Source organism: Eucyclogobius newberryi, unplaced genomic scaffold (assembly GCF_026437365.1).
Source record: "Eucyclogobius newberryi isolate DKJ021-1_F unplaced genomic scaffold, fEucNew1.0.hap1 SCAF_4, whole genome shotgun sequence".
Classification (NCBI taxonomy): domain Eukaryota; kingdom Metazoa; phylum Chordata; class Actinopteri; order Gobiiformes; family Gobiidae; genus Eucyclogobius; species Eucyclogobius newberryi.
Window position 1 is genome coordinate 38,810,792 of NW_027316056.1, and position 16,117 is coordinate 38,826,908.

The following is a 16,117-nucleotide window of genomic DNA, read 5'->3' on the forward strand; positions in this document are numbered from 1 at the left end:
CGGCCCGCTCGCACGTGGCCCGTTCGCACGTGGCCCGCTCGCACCCGGCCCGCTCGCACCCGGCCCGCTCGCACGTGGCCCGTTTGCACCCGGCTCGCTCGCACACGGCCCGCTCGCACGTGGCCCGCTCGCACGTGGCCCGCTCGCACCCGGCCCGCTCGCACGTGGCCCGTTTGCACGTGGCCCGCTCGCACGTGGCCGGCTCGCACGTGGCCCGCTCGCACCCGGCCCGCTCGCACGTGGCCCGTTTGCACGTGGCCTGCTCGCACGTGGCCCGCTCGCACGTGGCCCGTTTGCACGTGGCCCGCTCGCACGTGGCCGGCTCGCACGTGGCCCGCTCGCACCCGGCCCGCTCGCACGTGGCCCGCTCGCACCCGGCTCCGGGCCTGCTCGCACGTGGCCCACTCGCATGTGGCCCGCTCGCACGTGGCCCGCTCGCACCCGGCCACGCTCGCACGTGGCCCGTTCGCACGTGGCCCGCTCGCACCCGGCCCGTTCGCACGTGGCCCGCTCGCACGTAGCCCGTTCGCACGTGGCCCGCTCGCACCCGGCCCGCTCGCACCCGGCCCGCTCGCACGTGGCCCGTTTGCACCCGGCTCGCACGCGGCCCGCTCGCACCCGGCCCGCTCGCACGTGGCCCGTTCGCACCCGGCCCGCTCGCACCCGGCCCGCTCGCACGTGGCCCGTTCGCACGTGGCCCGTTCGCACGTGGCCCGCTCGCACCCGGCCCGCTCGCACCCGGCCCGCTCGCACGTGGCCCGTTCGCACGTGGCCCGCTCGCACCCGGCCCGCTCGCACCCGGCCCGCTCGCACGTGGCCCGTTTGCACCCGGCTCGCTCGCACACGGCCCGCTCGCACGTGGCCCGCTCGCACGTGGCCCGCTCGCACCCGGCCCGCTCGCACGTGGCCCGTTTGCACGTGGCCCGCTCGCACGTGGCCCGCTCGCACGTGGCCCGCTCGCACTCGGCCCGCTCGCACGTGGCCCGCTCGCACGTGGCCCGCTCGCACGTGGCCCGTTCGCACGTGGCCCGCTCGCACGTGGCCCGCTCGCACCCGGCTCCGGGCCTGCTCGCACGTGGCCCACTCGCACGTGGCCCGCTCGCACGTGGCCCGCTCGCAGGTGGCCCGCTCGCACCCGGCCCCGCTCGCACGTGGCCCGCTCGCACGTGGCCCGCTCGCACCCGGCCCGCTCGCACCCGGCCCGCTCGCACCCGGCCCGCTCGCACGTGGCCCGTTCGCACCCGGCCCGCTCGCACGTGGCCCGCTCGCACGCTCACAACAGTCTTTCTTGAGCTCAAAGTCACTGCAGTGATCGTGATGACCACCAAATACTCGATACGATCTGACTAAACGATCATCAGACGAGCGGCACGAGCGGCACGAGCGGCACGAGCGGCACGAGCGGCACGAGCGGCACGAGCGGCACGAGCGGCACGAGCGGCACGAGCAGCACGAGCGGCACGAGCAGCACTGAAGAGTTTTCTGCACGTATGAAATGTCAGGAGCCAGATGGATTTATTGTGGATTTATTTATGTTTATTTGGTAGTCGACAGTTTTAATAGCATTTAGATTTAAGGACTTTTTGTTACTTTGTTGCTGTTGTTTTTTGTTTTTTTAGCATCTCTCTAAAAGCCGTTTAATGAAAACTAGGTGAAAATGCAGCTTTGTGGTAAAAACACCCAGTGCGTTTCCGCGGTGACCAGCGGCTCAATCAAACCGTGGATATAGCCATTTTGACCTTCAGTTTTATGCCGTTAGAATCTGGTTTTACAGGTTCAAATCTCCACAGTTCCGTTTCTCTTTTAAAGAACTCTTTATATTATGTTTTGTAAAGCACTAAACTACAGAATTGTACTTCACACATAAACTCGCCTTCTTTGAACGCAAATGTTTGATTTTGACTGTATAATATTCCACAATCGAGAGAAGAATTCCTTTACTTTTTCAAATTCAATTTAGTTATTTATTTAAGAGCAGAGTTTGTTTGTTTATGAACGTAGACGAAGGGGCTTTTTCACTCCCCCACACCTGGAGAAGTGGGACTGCAGAGGGCGCTGTCGTCCTGAAGAAGTGGGACTGCAGAGGGCGCTGTCGTGCTGAAGAAGTGGGACTGCAGAGGGCGCTGTCGTGCTGAAGAAGTGGGACTGCAGAGGGCGCTGTCGTGCTGTCGTCCTGAAGAAGTGGGGAAGTGGGACTGCAGAGGGCGCTGTCGTCCTGAAGAAGTGGGACTGCAGAGGGCGCTGTCGTCCTGAAGAAGTGGGACTGCAGAGGGCGCTGTCGTCCTGAAGAAGTGGGACTGCAGAGGGCGCTGTCGTCCTGAAGAAGTGGGACTGCAGAGGGCGCTGTCGTCCTGAAGAAGTGGGACTGCAGAGGGCGCTGTCGTGCTGAAGAAGTGGGACTGCAGAGGGCGCTGTCGTGCTGTCGTCCTGAAGAAGTGGGGAAGTGGGACTGCAGAGGGCGCTGTCGTCCTGAAGAAGTGGGACTGCAGAGGGCGCTGTCGTCCTGAAGAAGTGGGACTGCAGAGGGCGCTGTCGTCCTGAAGAAGTGGGACTGCAGAGGGCGCTGTCGTCCTGAAGAAGTGGGACTGCAGAGGGCGCTGTCGTCCTGAAGAAGTGGGACTGCAGAGGGCGCTGTCGTGTTGAAGAAGTGGGACTGCAGAGAGCGCTGTCGTCCTGAAGAAGTGGGACTGCAGAGGGCGCTGTCGTCCTGAAGAAGTGGGACTGCAGAGGGCGCTGTCGTCCTGAAGAAGTGGGACTGCAGAGGGCGCTGTCGTGTTGAAGAAGTGGGACTGCAGAGGGCGCTGTCGTGCTGTCGTCCTGAAGAAGTGGGACTGCAGAGGTTACTGTCGTCCTGAAGAAGTGGGACTGCAGAGGGCGCTGTCGTGTTGAAGAAGTGGGACTGCAGAGGGCGCTGTCGTGCTGTCGTCCTGAAGAAGTGGGACTGCAGAGGTTACTGTCGTCCTGAAGAAGTGGGACGGCAGAGGTTACTGTCGTCCTGAAGAAGTGGGACTGCAGAGGGCGCTGTCGTGCTGAAGAAGTGGGACGGCAGAGGTTACTGTCGTCCTGAAGAAGTGGGACTGCAGAGGGCGCTGTCGTCCTGAAGAAGTGGGACTGCAGAGGTTACTGTCGTCCTGAAGAAGTGGGACTGCAGAGGGCGCTGTCGTCCTGAAGAAGTGGGACAGCAGAGGTTACTGTCGTCCTGAAGAAGTGGGACTGCAGAGGGCGCTGTCGTGCTGAAGAAGTGGGACGGCAGAGGTTACTGTCGTCCTGAAGAAGTGGGACTGCAGAGGGCGCTGTCGTGCTGCCATTACCGGTGGAAACATCTCATTTGTTGGTAACATCAAAAATCCCGACACTCGAGGACCAGGTGAGTTCAGCGGCGCCACATCAACCTCACGTCTTCCTCAGTGTCTGATCTGAGGACGTGTGAAAGTAGAAATATAATCCTGCAAGAGCGTCATGAACATTCACGCTTCCTTTGACCTTCTGAAACCAAAACCGAACTGAAGTAGCCCATACAACCAGGCAGTCCAGACGCCGTCCTGGCCCCGCCCCACTGCGCGCACGTCTAACCGTCACTGTGGATGACGTGGAAGAGCGTGACGTTGTAGAGCACCTGGTGTCCGTTGTTCCAGGTGAACAGCGCCCTCTCGCGGGGGTTGTAGTCCATCATGCTGATGTGCGAGTACTGGTTGTGGAAGGGGATGTCCGTGTACTCGTAGGTGGATGTGTTGGTGTGGTAGGCGAAGTGCACCTTGGCGCCGGCCAGGTGGGAGTTGGTGACGTACAGGGTGCCGCAGATGATGAAGGCCTCGCCCGCGCTGCGCTTGGGGAACCCGGTGTCCCAGCTCTGCAGCACCTCCAGCGTGCGGGGGTCCAGACGACTCACCTGAGGGAGAAGAGGACGAGGACGTTAGAGGACGAAGACGCTCGGGGTCAAACGTGTGACTGATCTGAGGCTGAGACCACCGCAAACGATCTTATTATTAGGAAAAAAGAAACACGTTGAGCTTTCATAGGATCGACCCAGTTTCTGTATCGTGCTTCTTCGCATCAATAAAGTGTGTGGGTTTATTTAAATACTCTCCGCCGGCGAAGTGTGCAGCCAAACAGAGTGTGCAAGAGCAGACGTTCACAATCTGAGCAGAATGAACAAAGTTTTACTGCAGAGAGAGCGTTTTCTAAGCGAAATGAGACACTTTGATCTTTTTATACCTTTAGGACACGCGTGAAATTAGCTCTATTTAAAGTAAATCTCAGTGTGTACCTGTGGAAGTGCGTGTTCTGCACAAACTCCGGCGCACGTTCGAGCTTTAAAACCCCATAACGCTGCCATAGTGGGACTGGACTGGTCGTAATGATTTGGCGAGTGTGCGTTTGTACCAGGATGTTGCCGGCGTTGGGGATGGAGGTGTACACGGCCCACAGCCCCATCTCGTCAGCCATCAGGTCCATGTCCGAGGAGCCGCCCCAGCTGTACGGGAAGGTGTTGTTGTAGCCCGCCCCGCTCAGGCTGCGCTGGAGCAGGACGCTACGGGAGCGGAAGTGGTACTGCACCTGCCGACAGGATCAAAAGAGCAGTCACTTCACAAAATGGAACCAACGGAAACGGTTCAAGGCAATAAAAAGTTTGAAGGACAAGAAATACGCTTTGGAGACGAACATCGTGTCAATGTGCACATTATTCCCATGGAAACACGACAAAGATGGCGCCAACTGTCTTTTTGCCCCGTGAGTTTGAGTGTGAGTGTCATACCAGGATGTTGCTCTGGTGCTTGTTGTAGTACAGCGAGCCGTTGTAGACCACGTGCCCGGTCCCCGCCCACGGCTGAGGCAGCAGGTGCTGCACGAAGTTCTGGCCCTTGGTGAAATCGGCCATGGTCCGGAACTCCAGCACCCGCCGGCCTTTATAGTAACCATCCATGGACCAGACCTGCACACAGTCATAAAGTGCACCTCACAGTTACAGAGCGCCAACACCAGCCTGAGATGTGCAGCACTCTGAAGATCTACACGTGACTTCATCTGAAAAGCAGCTGGGACGTAACAAAACCATCCTCAATGTGCACGTGTTTGAAAAACCAGCCAGTAGATGGAGCCACAAGTGACTTCTTGACATGGGAAATGCCAGAGAGCTCTTCAGTACGTTCATGTTACCTCAGGTAAGTCATCTTTAAACAACATTCAGTTTGGTTCTAAAACAGGAAAGGCCAAAGTAACGGTACAAGAGCATATCATGTGACCTTTAATATTCGTAATCATAATCATAAACGGGAGGAGTTTTTTCTGACAACGCTCTTCAAACCCCCAGAAGCCCCTGCTCCACCTGAGACACATTTATTTGGTGGAGTTAAAAATAGCCGGCACACGGAGCGTGACCTAAATGGGACCTGGCGCTGATAACGTGATGCTAATGAGCCAGAGAGGTAAGTGCGTACGCAGTGATTAATCAGCCAATCAGGCGCGAGCAGAGGTGAGCATATGGAAGGAATAAATTAAACGACATTATTAAAGGCGGCTGAACCCTGGAGGGGCCGCACACCCCCCTCTCCAGTGAAATGAGACATATTAGGCTTTTGTCACATGCTTAGCATGTGACAATTATAGCAATCGACTAGTCAGACATTATTTCTATTGTGCATTTTTTAAAACACATTTGTGACTGACGGCTTCTAGATAGAGAATATTTATGAATAAAGCCCTAAACTTAGTATTGAATCATCGAAGTAGATCATTTTACATTTTGTTTAATGTAAAACACAATATCAATCTAAAACTTCTCGTTCAAACCTGCAGAACTGCTAACTGGGTACTATGGGGGTTGGGTACTATGGGGGTTGGGTACTATGGGGGTTGGGTACTATGGGGGTTGGGTACTATGGGGGTTGGGTACTATTCAAGAGGCTTTTGTTTGTGATCAACGTCTCAAGACACAAAGGTGAAACCTTCAGGTAAATGAATGGCCATATTAATAGCCTTTTCCCCCCAGAGGAGTACCTCAGGGCTCCATTTTAGGCCCAATTTTATTCTCCATTTATAACAATAATTTGGTTCAAAAATGTAAAATAAAACTATCATTGTAACAAGTCCTAGTTCAGCGGTTTAAATCTCTAAATACTGTTCATCATATTTAGATTGACAGGTTGTGGCAGTTTTTTACCTCCTTAAATAAAGGCTGATAAAATATATAATAAATCCTTATTTTTGACAAATTGGGCATGTTATGAATGTTTTAATTTATTTTTTGTATATTCTTTTACGTCTACAAATTCTGAAATGACAACTAATAAAAAGACAAAAGTACACATTTCACGCAGTAAATATTGTCATGTGATTTTTCTTTTCTTTGAGAGAGAAAGAAAAAGAGGGAAAAAGAAATGATGCAATAGCCAGTTATAATGTCTGAACAAGGCTGTAATTGTGGTCATATTAAAGGGGATATTATATCCATCCTGCTTTATGAATGTACTTTTGTGTCAGTATTTCACATTTTATGACTCAAATGTCCTGGATTATGCAACACTCCAGGTCTCAGCCATGATATGTCACATATGTATATTCATATTTTATTATTACAGGGCATTTATAGAGCGCTTTTCCACCTTCAAAGCGCTTTACCAGGCGGTGTGAGCGAAGTGTCCTGCCTGAGGGCACAACATACCCTCTAGCACTCCCCTGTGGCACCTGGTGTTCCGACGTTCTCCCATCCAAACACCAGGGCATCGGGCCTGGACGAGCACGTATGGACCAGCGCCGTATGGACGACCACGTATGGACGAGCACATATGGACCAGCACGTATGGACCAGCACGTATGGACCAGCGCCGTATGGACGACCACATATGGACCAGCGCGTATGGACGAGCACATATGGACCAGCACGTATGGACCAGCACGTATGGACGAGCACATATGGACCAGCACGTATGGACCAGCACGTATGGACGAGCACATATGGACCAGCACGTATGGACCAGCACGTATGGACCAGCACGTATGGACCAGCACGTATGGACCAGCACGTATGGACCAGCACGTATGGACCAGCACGTATGGACGAGCACATATGGACCAGCACGTATGGACCAGCACGTATGGACCAGCACGTATGGACCAGCACGTATGGACGAGCACGTATGGACCGGCGCCTATGGACCAGATGGAAATGACCCAAAAAAATCTGATTGTAGAATCATGAAATTTGGCGCAGAGGTAGATGGTGACAAGAGAAGTAAATGGCTCAAAAATGGCTAAACATGACTCAGGAGTTTTTCCAAACGTCGTACTTTTACGAACTCCTCCCAGGGCGTTGGCTCTAAAAAGCTGAAATTTGGTGAAAATAGTACTGAGGAGTGGGACATCAAAAGTTATTCAAATTACATTGATACCTCTCACGGTCTCCGAGCGGCGAAGCCGCAAACTTTAGCTAAAATTTCAGAAATCTCCCAAATTTAACATTTCTGCCGTTTGCGCAGATAAAGTCCGAATTGCGACAAATTAGAATCAGTTGTTAAACTCTTTGCCCTAAACCTACTTGAAGTGAAATTAATGAATTTGGCGCCACAGCGCCCCCTACAGATTTTACATGGAGGTTAAATGTTTAGTTTTGCGAAATTATATGAAATTTGACACACAACTCAATTTCAGCATCCCCATCAAAAAAAGTCAATGAGACTCATGTCATAATTGTTATGGTTTTGCCGTAACGATGACCGAAACCTTCCATGTTCTTCCAATGGGGAAATCACCAGAACATGTTTACACTTTAGACTTTCACAAACTCCTCCCAGGGCGTCAGCCCTATTAACCTGAAATTTGGTGAGACTCATCTTCAGGGGTGAACCATCAAAAGGTATCCACATTTTTATTCAAAAAGTCACGGTCTCTGTGCGGCAAAGCCGCACATTTTACCAAGAATTCAAAATAAAATTGCTTTTTGATGGTAAAACAAAGGGGAGAAGATGTGACAGCGTCACAGATTCAGCAGTAGATGTCGCCCCCTCCTCGTGCGGCATGGCGGCGGCGTAGCGGCGGCGGCGTGGCGAGGGCCGATCATTGCCGCTTGCGGCTATATTTAGGCCCGAGCGCCACAAGCTGGCGAGAGGCCTATTAATCTCGTAAGGCCGTGCGAAGCACGGCTGCGAAAGTGCGCACGTAGTGCGCACGAAATCGAGCGCGAAGCGCTCGCCCACTTCCAAACACTCACTAACGCACTCCTTCACTCATGCACGCCCCGTGCATACTAATTAGTAGTAGGAAAATGGAACATTACCGTTGTAAACGGGCGAAGCCCGTGCAAAAGTGCGCACTAAACGAGCACTTTAGATTGAGATGACGACCGCGAAGCGGTCGTCATCCCCATATAAAGCACTCATTTGCGCTAAGTACCTCACGAATACGTTCCCCATCTCTTGCATGTTCCGTGCATATAAGCATGTAATGCAAAAAATGAACATTATTACTGTATAGAGGGCCAAAAACACAAAGTGGGCGGAGCCCACTCAAAATTAACGAAAGTACCTGTCAGTGACGAGGGACCCACACCATGAGGTAGGAAAGCGCGAGCGCTTTCCGAAAATGTATAGTTTATGATATTTGGAAAATGGGAAACATTGTTTTCGCATCGGAATATTATTCTTTCTTCTTCTTCTTCTTCTTCTTCTCGGGACCAACCCCCCTATTTTTCACCCAGTGAACATTGACGAAAAGTCACAAAAATTTGCACACCTCTAAAAATCGTGCCTCTCTACATTCTGGCTATTTCCCTTTTCTAAAATAAAAAAAATTGGCGCGTCAGCGCCCCCAAATGTACCAAAAATGCATTGAGAGATGGGAAATGACCCAAAAAAAATCTGATCTTAGAATCATGAAATTTGGCGCAGAGGTAGATGGTGACAAGAGAAGTAAAAAATATTATTACGGCAACGCCGTCCGCCCAACCAAATGTCGGCCATATTGCTTCAAAAATGGCTAAACATGACTTCGGAGTTTTTCCAAACGTCGTACTTTTACGAACTCCTCCCAGGGCGTTGGTGAAAATGCTACTGAGGAGTGGGACATCAAAAGTTATCCAAATTACATTGATACCTGTCACGGTCTCTGTGCGGCGAAGCCGCAAACTGTAGCAAGAATTTCAGAAATCTCCCAAATTTAACATTTCTGCCGTTTGCGCAGATAAAGTCCGAATTGCGTCAAATTAGAATCAGTTGTTAAACTATTTGCCCTAAACCTACTTGAAGTGAAATAAATTAATTTGGAGCCACAGCGCCCCCTACAGATTTTATATGGAGGTTAAATATTTAGTTTTGCGAAATTATATGAAATTTGACACACAACTCAATTTTGGCATCCCCATCAGAAAAGTCAATGAGACCCATGTCATAATTGTTATGGTTTTGCCGTAACGATGACCGAAACCTTCCATGTTATTCCAATGGGGAAATCGCCAGAACATGTTTACACTTTAGACTTTCACAAACTCCTCTTAGGGCGTTAGACATATTAACCTGAAATTTGGTGAGACTCATCTTCAGGGGTGAACCATCAAAAGTTATCCACATTTTTATTCAAAGAGTCACGGTGTCTGTGCGGCACATTTTGCCAAGAATTCAAAATAAAATTGCTTTTTGATGGTAAAACAAAGGGGAGAAGATGTGACAGCGTCACAGATTCAGCAGTAGGCGTAATAAAAGGACAATTGGGGCGCGTTAGCGCCCCCTCCTCTTGCGGCGTGGCGGCGGCGTAGCGAGGGCCGATCATTGCCGCTTGCGGCTATATTTATTTTTATTTTTATTATTTTTCTTGTTCTTCTGCTTTTTGAGCTCTAATTTGACCCCCTGAACATGCTCAAAAACTCACCAAACTTTGCCCAAAATTCAGAATCGGCGAAAAATGTCATTTTTTCTGGGCCATTTTTTTTTCCGTTAAAAAATGGCGCGACAGCGCCACCGACAAAAGTCAAAATACATTGCGCCTATGGGAGACGCCCCGAGGTCAACTTTGGCGTAAAGCTACGAAATTCGGGACACGCATTCCTCTCGTGAGGACAAAAAAAAATATTGTTGTGGCCACGCCCCCAGACTTACCCTATGGCCACCATCTTCCTTTGAAAATGAAAACACGCTGTGTTAGCCATTTTGTTCACGTCAAACTTTGACGAACTCCTCCTAGGGCGTTTTGCCCACCGACTTCAAAATCGGCGTACGTTCTCTGGACAAGTGGGGCATCTAAAGTTATCCAATTTTTTGAGATACCTTTTACGGTCTGTGTGCGGCGCAGCCGCAAAGTTGGACAACTTATTTTGGAATATTGCAGGTCTAAAAATTGCTCCCATTTGATCAAAACCAGTCCGATTAGGACTAAATTTGAATCAGTTGTTAAACTTTCTAGTTTGGACCAGTTTATGATGACAAAATAAAATTGAAATGGCAGCGATAGCGCCCCCTACAGAGTGACCTTTAAATTAACATTGAAGGTCAAAAATTAGTTTTACCAAAATTGTCTAAACTTTACCCAAAATTCTATTTTGCCGTCCCGATCACAAAAGCCAATCACAAAAATGCCTAAATTTTTACGGCGTAGTCGTAGCGATGACAGAAACATCCCATGTTATCCCTATGGGAAAACCACAAAATCTCTCAAATTACCACATTTTTATGTTTTACACTTTAACAAAGTCCTCCTAGTGCGTTTTGCCCACCAACCTCAAAATCGGTGTACGTCCTCTAGAGAAGTGGGGCATCTAAAGTTATCCAAATTTTAAGGATAACTTTTACGGTCTCTGTGCGACGGAGCTGCAAACGTTTCCCAGAATTCTGACTATTTGGCCTTCAGAGTGGCCTATAAACAATAGAGTTTTTCCAAATGACATGATATTTTGCACAAAATTCTAATTTGCCATCCTGATCATACAAGTATGAGAGCCAAAGTCATATTTTGTACGGCGTAACCGTAGCGATGACAGAAACATCCCATGTTATCCTTATGGGAAAATCGCTCAAATCACCACATTTTTACGCTTCACACTTTAACAAACTCCTCCTAGGGCGATTGTCAGATCAAACTCATATTTGGGGAAAATCATCTACACAAACGGGGCATCAAAAGTTATCCATATTTTGATTTTAAGTGGTACGGTCTCTGTGCCGTGGAGCTGCAAATATACTGTCACAAATGGGAAAAACGCCAAATCCTTGAAATGTTCACATTTACGCTTCACACTTTAACAAACTCCTCCTAGTGCGTTTGGCCCACCGATCTCAAAATCGGTGTACCTCCTCTAGACAAGTGGGGCATCTAAAGTTATTCAAATTTTATGGATAACATTTACGGTCTCTGTGCAGCTGAGCCGCAAACTTTTCGCAGAATTTGGACTATTTGGCCTTCAGAGTGGCCTATAAACAAGAGTTTTTCCAAATGACATGACATTTTGCACACAATTCTCATTTGCCATCCCCAAATTAAAAGTATGGGAGCCAAAGTCATATTTTGTACAGCGTAGCCGTAGCGATGACAGAAACATCCCATGTTATCCCTATGGGGAAACCGCAAAATCTCTAAAATGACCACATTTTTACACTTCACACTTTAACAAACCCCTCCTAGGGCGAATACCCGATCAAGTTCATATTTGGGGATAATCATCTACACAAGCGGGGCATCAAAAGTTATCCATATTTTGATTTTAAGTACTAGGGTCTCTGTGCGGTAGAGCCGCAAATATATGTCACAAATGGGAAAAACGCCAAATCCTTGAAATGTTCACATTTATGCTTCACACTTTAATGAACTCCTCTGTGGGCAATAGCTCGATCAAACTCATATTTGGGGAAAATAATCTACACAAGCGGAGCATCAAAAGTTATCCATATTTTTATTCCAAGTGTCACGGTCTCTGTGCGCTGGAGCTGCACATTTGACCGACATTTGTGTTCATTTGCACTGGTTAAGCACAGCATTGTACATGTACAATGTGTCGCTGTCTTAGTTCTTAGACAATTGCGTTAGCGCCATCTCTGTAAAATGCAGAGAGCAGAGTCGGAAGGCCGGCGGCCCGCGAGGGCCGTTGGATGCCGCTTGCGGCTTTAATTCTTCTTTCTTCTCGGGACCAACCCCCCTATTTTTCACCCAGTGAACATTGACGAAAAGTCCCAAAAATTTGCACACCTCTAAAAATCGTGCCTCTCTACATTCTGGCTATTTCCCTTTTCTAAAATAAAAAAAATTGGCGCGTCAGCGCCCCCAAATGTACCAAAAATGCATTGAGAGATGGGAAATGACCCAAAAAAAATCTGATCGTAGAATCATGAAATTTGGCGCAGAGGTAGATGGTGACAAGAGAAGTAAAAAATATTAATCCTCCCAACCAAATGTCGGCCATATTGCTTCAAAAATGGCTAATTATGACTTGGGAGTTTTTCCAAACGTCGTACTTTTACGAACTCCTCCCAGGGCGTTGGCCCTAAAAAGCTGAAATTTGGTGAAAATGGTACTGAGGAGTGGGATATCAAAAGTTATTCAAATTACATTGACCCTGTCACAGTCTCTGTGCGGCGAAGCCGCAAACTGTAGCAAGAATTTCAGAAATCTCCCAAATTTAACATTTCTGCCGTTTGCGCAGATAAAGTCCGAATTGCGTCAAATTAGAATCAGTTGTTAAACTCTTTGCCCTAAACCTACTTGAAGTGAAATAAATTAATTTGGAGCCACAGCGCCCCCTACAGATTTTATATGGAGGTTAAATATTTAGTTTTGCGAAATTATATGAAATTTGACACACAAGTCAATTTTGGCATCCCCATCAAAAAAGTCAATGAGACCCATGTCATAATTGTTATGGCTTTGCCGTAACGATGACCGAAACCTTCCATGTTATTCCAATGGGGAAATCGCCAGAACATGTTTACACTTTAGACTTTCACAAACTCCTCTTAGGGCGTCAGCCCTATTAACCTGAAATTTGGTGAGACTCATCTTCAGGGGTGAACCATCAAAAGTTATTCACATTTTTATTCAAAGAGTCACGGTGTCTGTGCGGCACATTTTGCCAAGAATTCAAAATAAAATTGCTTTTTGATGGTAAAACAAAGGGGAGAAGATGTGACAGCGTCACAGATTCAGCAGTAGGCGTAATAAAAGGACAATTGGGGCGCGTTAGCGCCCCCTCCTCTTGCGGCGTGGCGGCGGCGTGGCGAGGGCCGATCATTGCCGCTTGCGGCTATATTTATTATTATTATTGTTATTATTGTTATTATTATCAGGCTCGAGCCGAAGGACGAGATGCATCCAGCGGAAAAATGTGAAATTCGAGAAGTAAAAGTCGGCTCAGTCTCACCACTTCAAACATCATTAACATGGGGCCAATGGGAGCCAGAAAAAGCTGCAGTAAAAATATGACGCTCACTCCAAAAAATGTTTCATGTGAGGACAAAATAATTCATGACTCCGCCCTAAATCCTACAGGAAGTCGGCCATATTGGATCAAACACGGCACTGACTAAAGTGCACCTCATCGTACTTTTAGCATTTTCTCCTACAGTTTTCAACGAAAACGCTTCAAATTTGGCCACAAAACTCAAAACCCATAAACAATGAAATCTTATTGTAAATTTAAACAAAATCAAAATTTTTGGGAAATCCACGTTTCGTTTTTTTATATAAAAAAATTACCCAATTGGTGTTCTATGGTTCTGCCCCTGAATGTTTTTGTTTTTGTCTTGTGATTTCTTTTTGTTTTTTATCTTATTCTTCTCTCTTTACTTTCATTTTGAAAATAAAAAAATAAAAAACAAAATTAAAATTAATTTGAAAGATTGAAGGCATCAATGGAAATCTACCTGTGCAAAAGGTCCTTCAGTGCTGGTGAGTTGATCTGACCTACTTAACAGTACTGTGGCCGCCCTGTAGGCCCTGTCGGCCCTGTAGGCGCGGCAGGGCCTACAGGGCCTAGGCCTAGGCCCTGTAGGCCCTGCCGCCCTGTAGGCCCTGCCACTCTGATCAATGTAAAATCTCCATATCACTCTAACTTAGCATATATAGCGTGTTTCTTCATACCTCCCACACACCATTGAGGCCACATCTGATGAAGCCAACACCAGCTGTCTGCACACACTGAGATGCTTTGTAGAAGTCCAGAGGAGGCATACGTACTGTCTGCACACACTGAGATGGTTCAGAGAGGTCCAGAGGAGGCATACGTACTGTCTGCACACACTGAGATGGTTTGTAGAGGTCCAGAGGAGGCATACGTACTGTCTGCACACACTGAGATGGTTTGTAGAGGTCCAGAGGAGGCATACGTACTGTCTGCACACACTGAGATGGTTTGTAGAGGTCCAGAGGAGGCATACGTACTGTCTGCACACACTGAGATGGTTCAGAGAGGTCCAGAGGAGGCATACGTACTGTCTGCACACACTGAGATGGTTTGTAGAGGTCCAGAGGAGGCATACGTGCGCACTAACGCCTCCAGCTCTGTTCCCTCCTTCCCTCTTTTCCGAACAGCGTCTGTTTCTGGGCGATGAGGCTCGTCTGACTGACACTTCTTCTCTCTTTCTCTGCCTCTCTCAGGTGGCAAACATACACACGCTGAAAATGGAATATTGATTTTACTTTTACTTTAATCCATAGTTAACCAGGCTTTGACCTTCACAAGATTGAAAAACACAACTTTTTTTCACAATGATGTGCAGAATCGTGTCCTCGGGGATCATGGAATCGGTGTAACAAAAGGAGAATGACAATGTGGATGAAGTGGGTCAACTCCAGCTGGGTTTGAACCCACAAAGATCTGTTTTAAGGCTCCTACAGGAAGATCATGTTTCTCTTTCACCTACATTTGAATCGTTTATGGGCTACAAATGACACATACGCAACTTGTGTTTTTCTTCATTTACGTCCGTCTAAATCAGGGGTGTCAAACATCCGGCCCGTGGGCCGGATCCGGCCCGCCAAACGTTTTAATCCGGCCCGCCGAACTTTTCGAATTCATATTTTTTTAGGTCTGAGCAAGGAAAGAGAGGTCTGGTTTGGGAAACACGTGGAAGAAAGAAAGGAGACAGTTTTGTGGATGTTAGAGTTGTGCTAAAAGTGGAGCTAATGTGGAGCTAACAAGAAAACAAACTTCTGTGATGATGCTCTGTGAGGAAAACATCCTCTACAAACCTGGACAGATCAGGAGCCACAGGTAAAAACACAGGTCAGAATGTAATAAAGTCTGAACATGACTGTGTCACACTAATGTGACTGTGACACAAACACAATGACCTCATTTGAGTCACTACATGAATCATTTTGTCACTGAGATCAGCTTAAACTATGAAAATAGTGAGCTCATATTGAGTTTGAGCATAAACATGTCTGTGATATGAACATTTCATATCATAAATCACATCAAAAGTCCATGTTCCTGCTCCTGCTGCTGCTGAATATGGACTCAGTCTTTCACCTGCTGCACATTTGTGCAACAGTCTCCACAACTATTACTAAGCTGTAAAAAAGTTATTTATTTCTTATATTTTTTATTGTTTTAATTTTGTACATAATGTTTGGCCCACATTTTGACAAAAGAGTTTGATTTGATGGAAACTGTGGCTCATGCACTCATTCTATATTTTCAAGGCCAGAGGCGTAACTTAACCTCCTTAAACGCTCTCACATGTATTCAGTGGTGTGTCAGTTCAGGTGTACAGAGAACTACAGATAACTACAGAGGACTACAGAGAACCACAGAGAACCACAGATGACTACAGAGAACTACAGATAACTACAAAGGACTACAGAGAACCACAGAGAACCACAGAGGACTACAGAGAACTACAGAGAACTACAGAGGACTACAGAGAACCACAGAGAACTACAGAGGACTACAGAGAACCACAGAGGACTACAGAGAACTACAGAGAACTACAGAGGACTTCAGAGAACCACAGAGAACCACAGAGAACCACAGAGAACCACAGAGAACCACAGAGGACTACAGAGAACTACAGAGAACTACAGAGGACTACAGAGAACCACAGAGAACCACAGAGGACTACAGAGAACTACAGAGAACTACAGAGGACTACAGAGAACCACAGAGAACCACAGAGGACTACAGAGAACTACAGAGAACTAC

At 48.0% G+C, this 16,117-nt stretch overlaps 1 protein-coding gene across 1 annotated transcript in view; it reads right to left on the reverse strand.

Annotated features, from left to right (window-relative positions):
- Positions 1-3,528: 3,528 nt before the first annotated feature.
- The window catches only part of LOC140378081 (noelin-2-like), a 51,573-nt gene continuing 38,984 nt past the window's right edge, over positions 3,529-16,117 (reverse strand). Inside the window, exons 6-8 of the mRNA XM_072463718.1 lie at positions 4,757-4,933; positions 4,384-4,557; positions 3,529-3,889 (exon numbers count right to left, since the gene is read on the reverse strand). Of these exons, the coding sequence (XP_072319819.1) occupies positions 3,569-3,889; positions 4,384-4,557; positions 4,757-4,933 (672 nt within the window). The 3' untranslated portion in view covers positions 3,529-3,568. The remainder of the gene's footprint in view (positions 3,890-4,383; positions 4,558-4,756; positions 4,934-16,117) is intronic.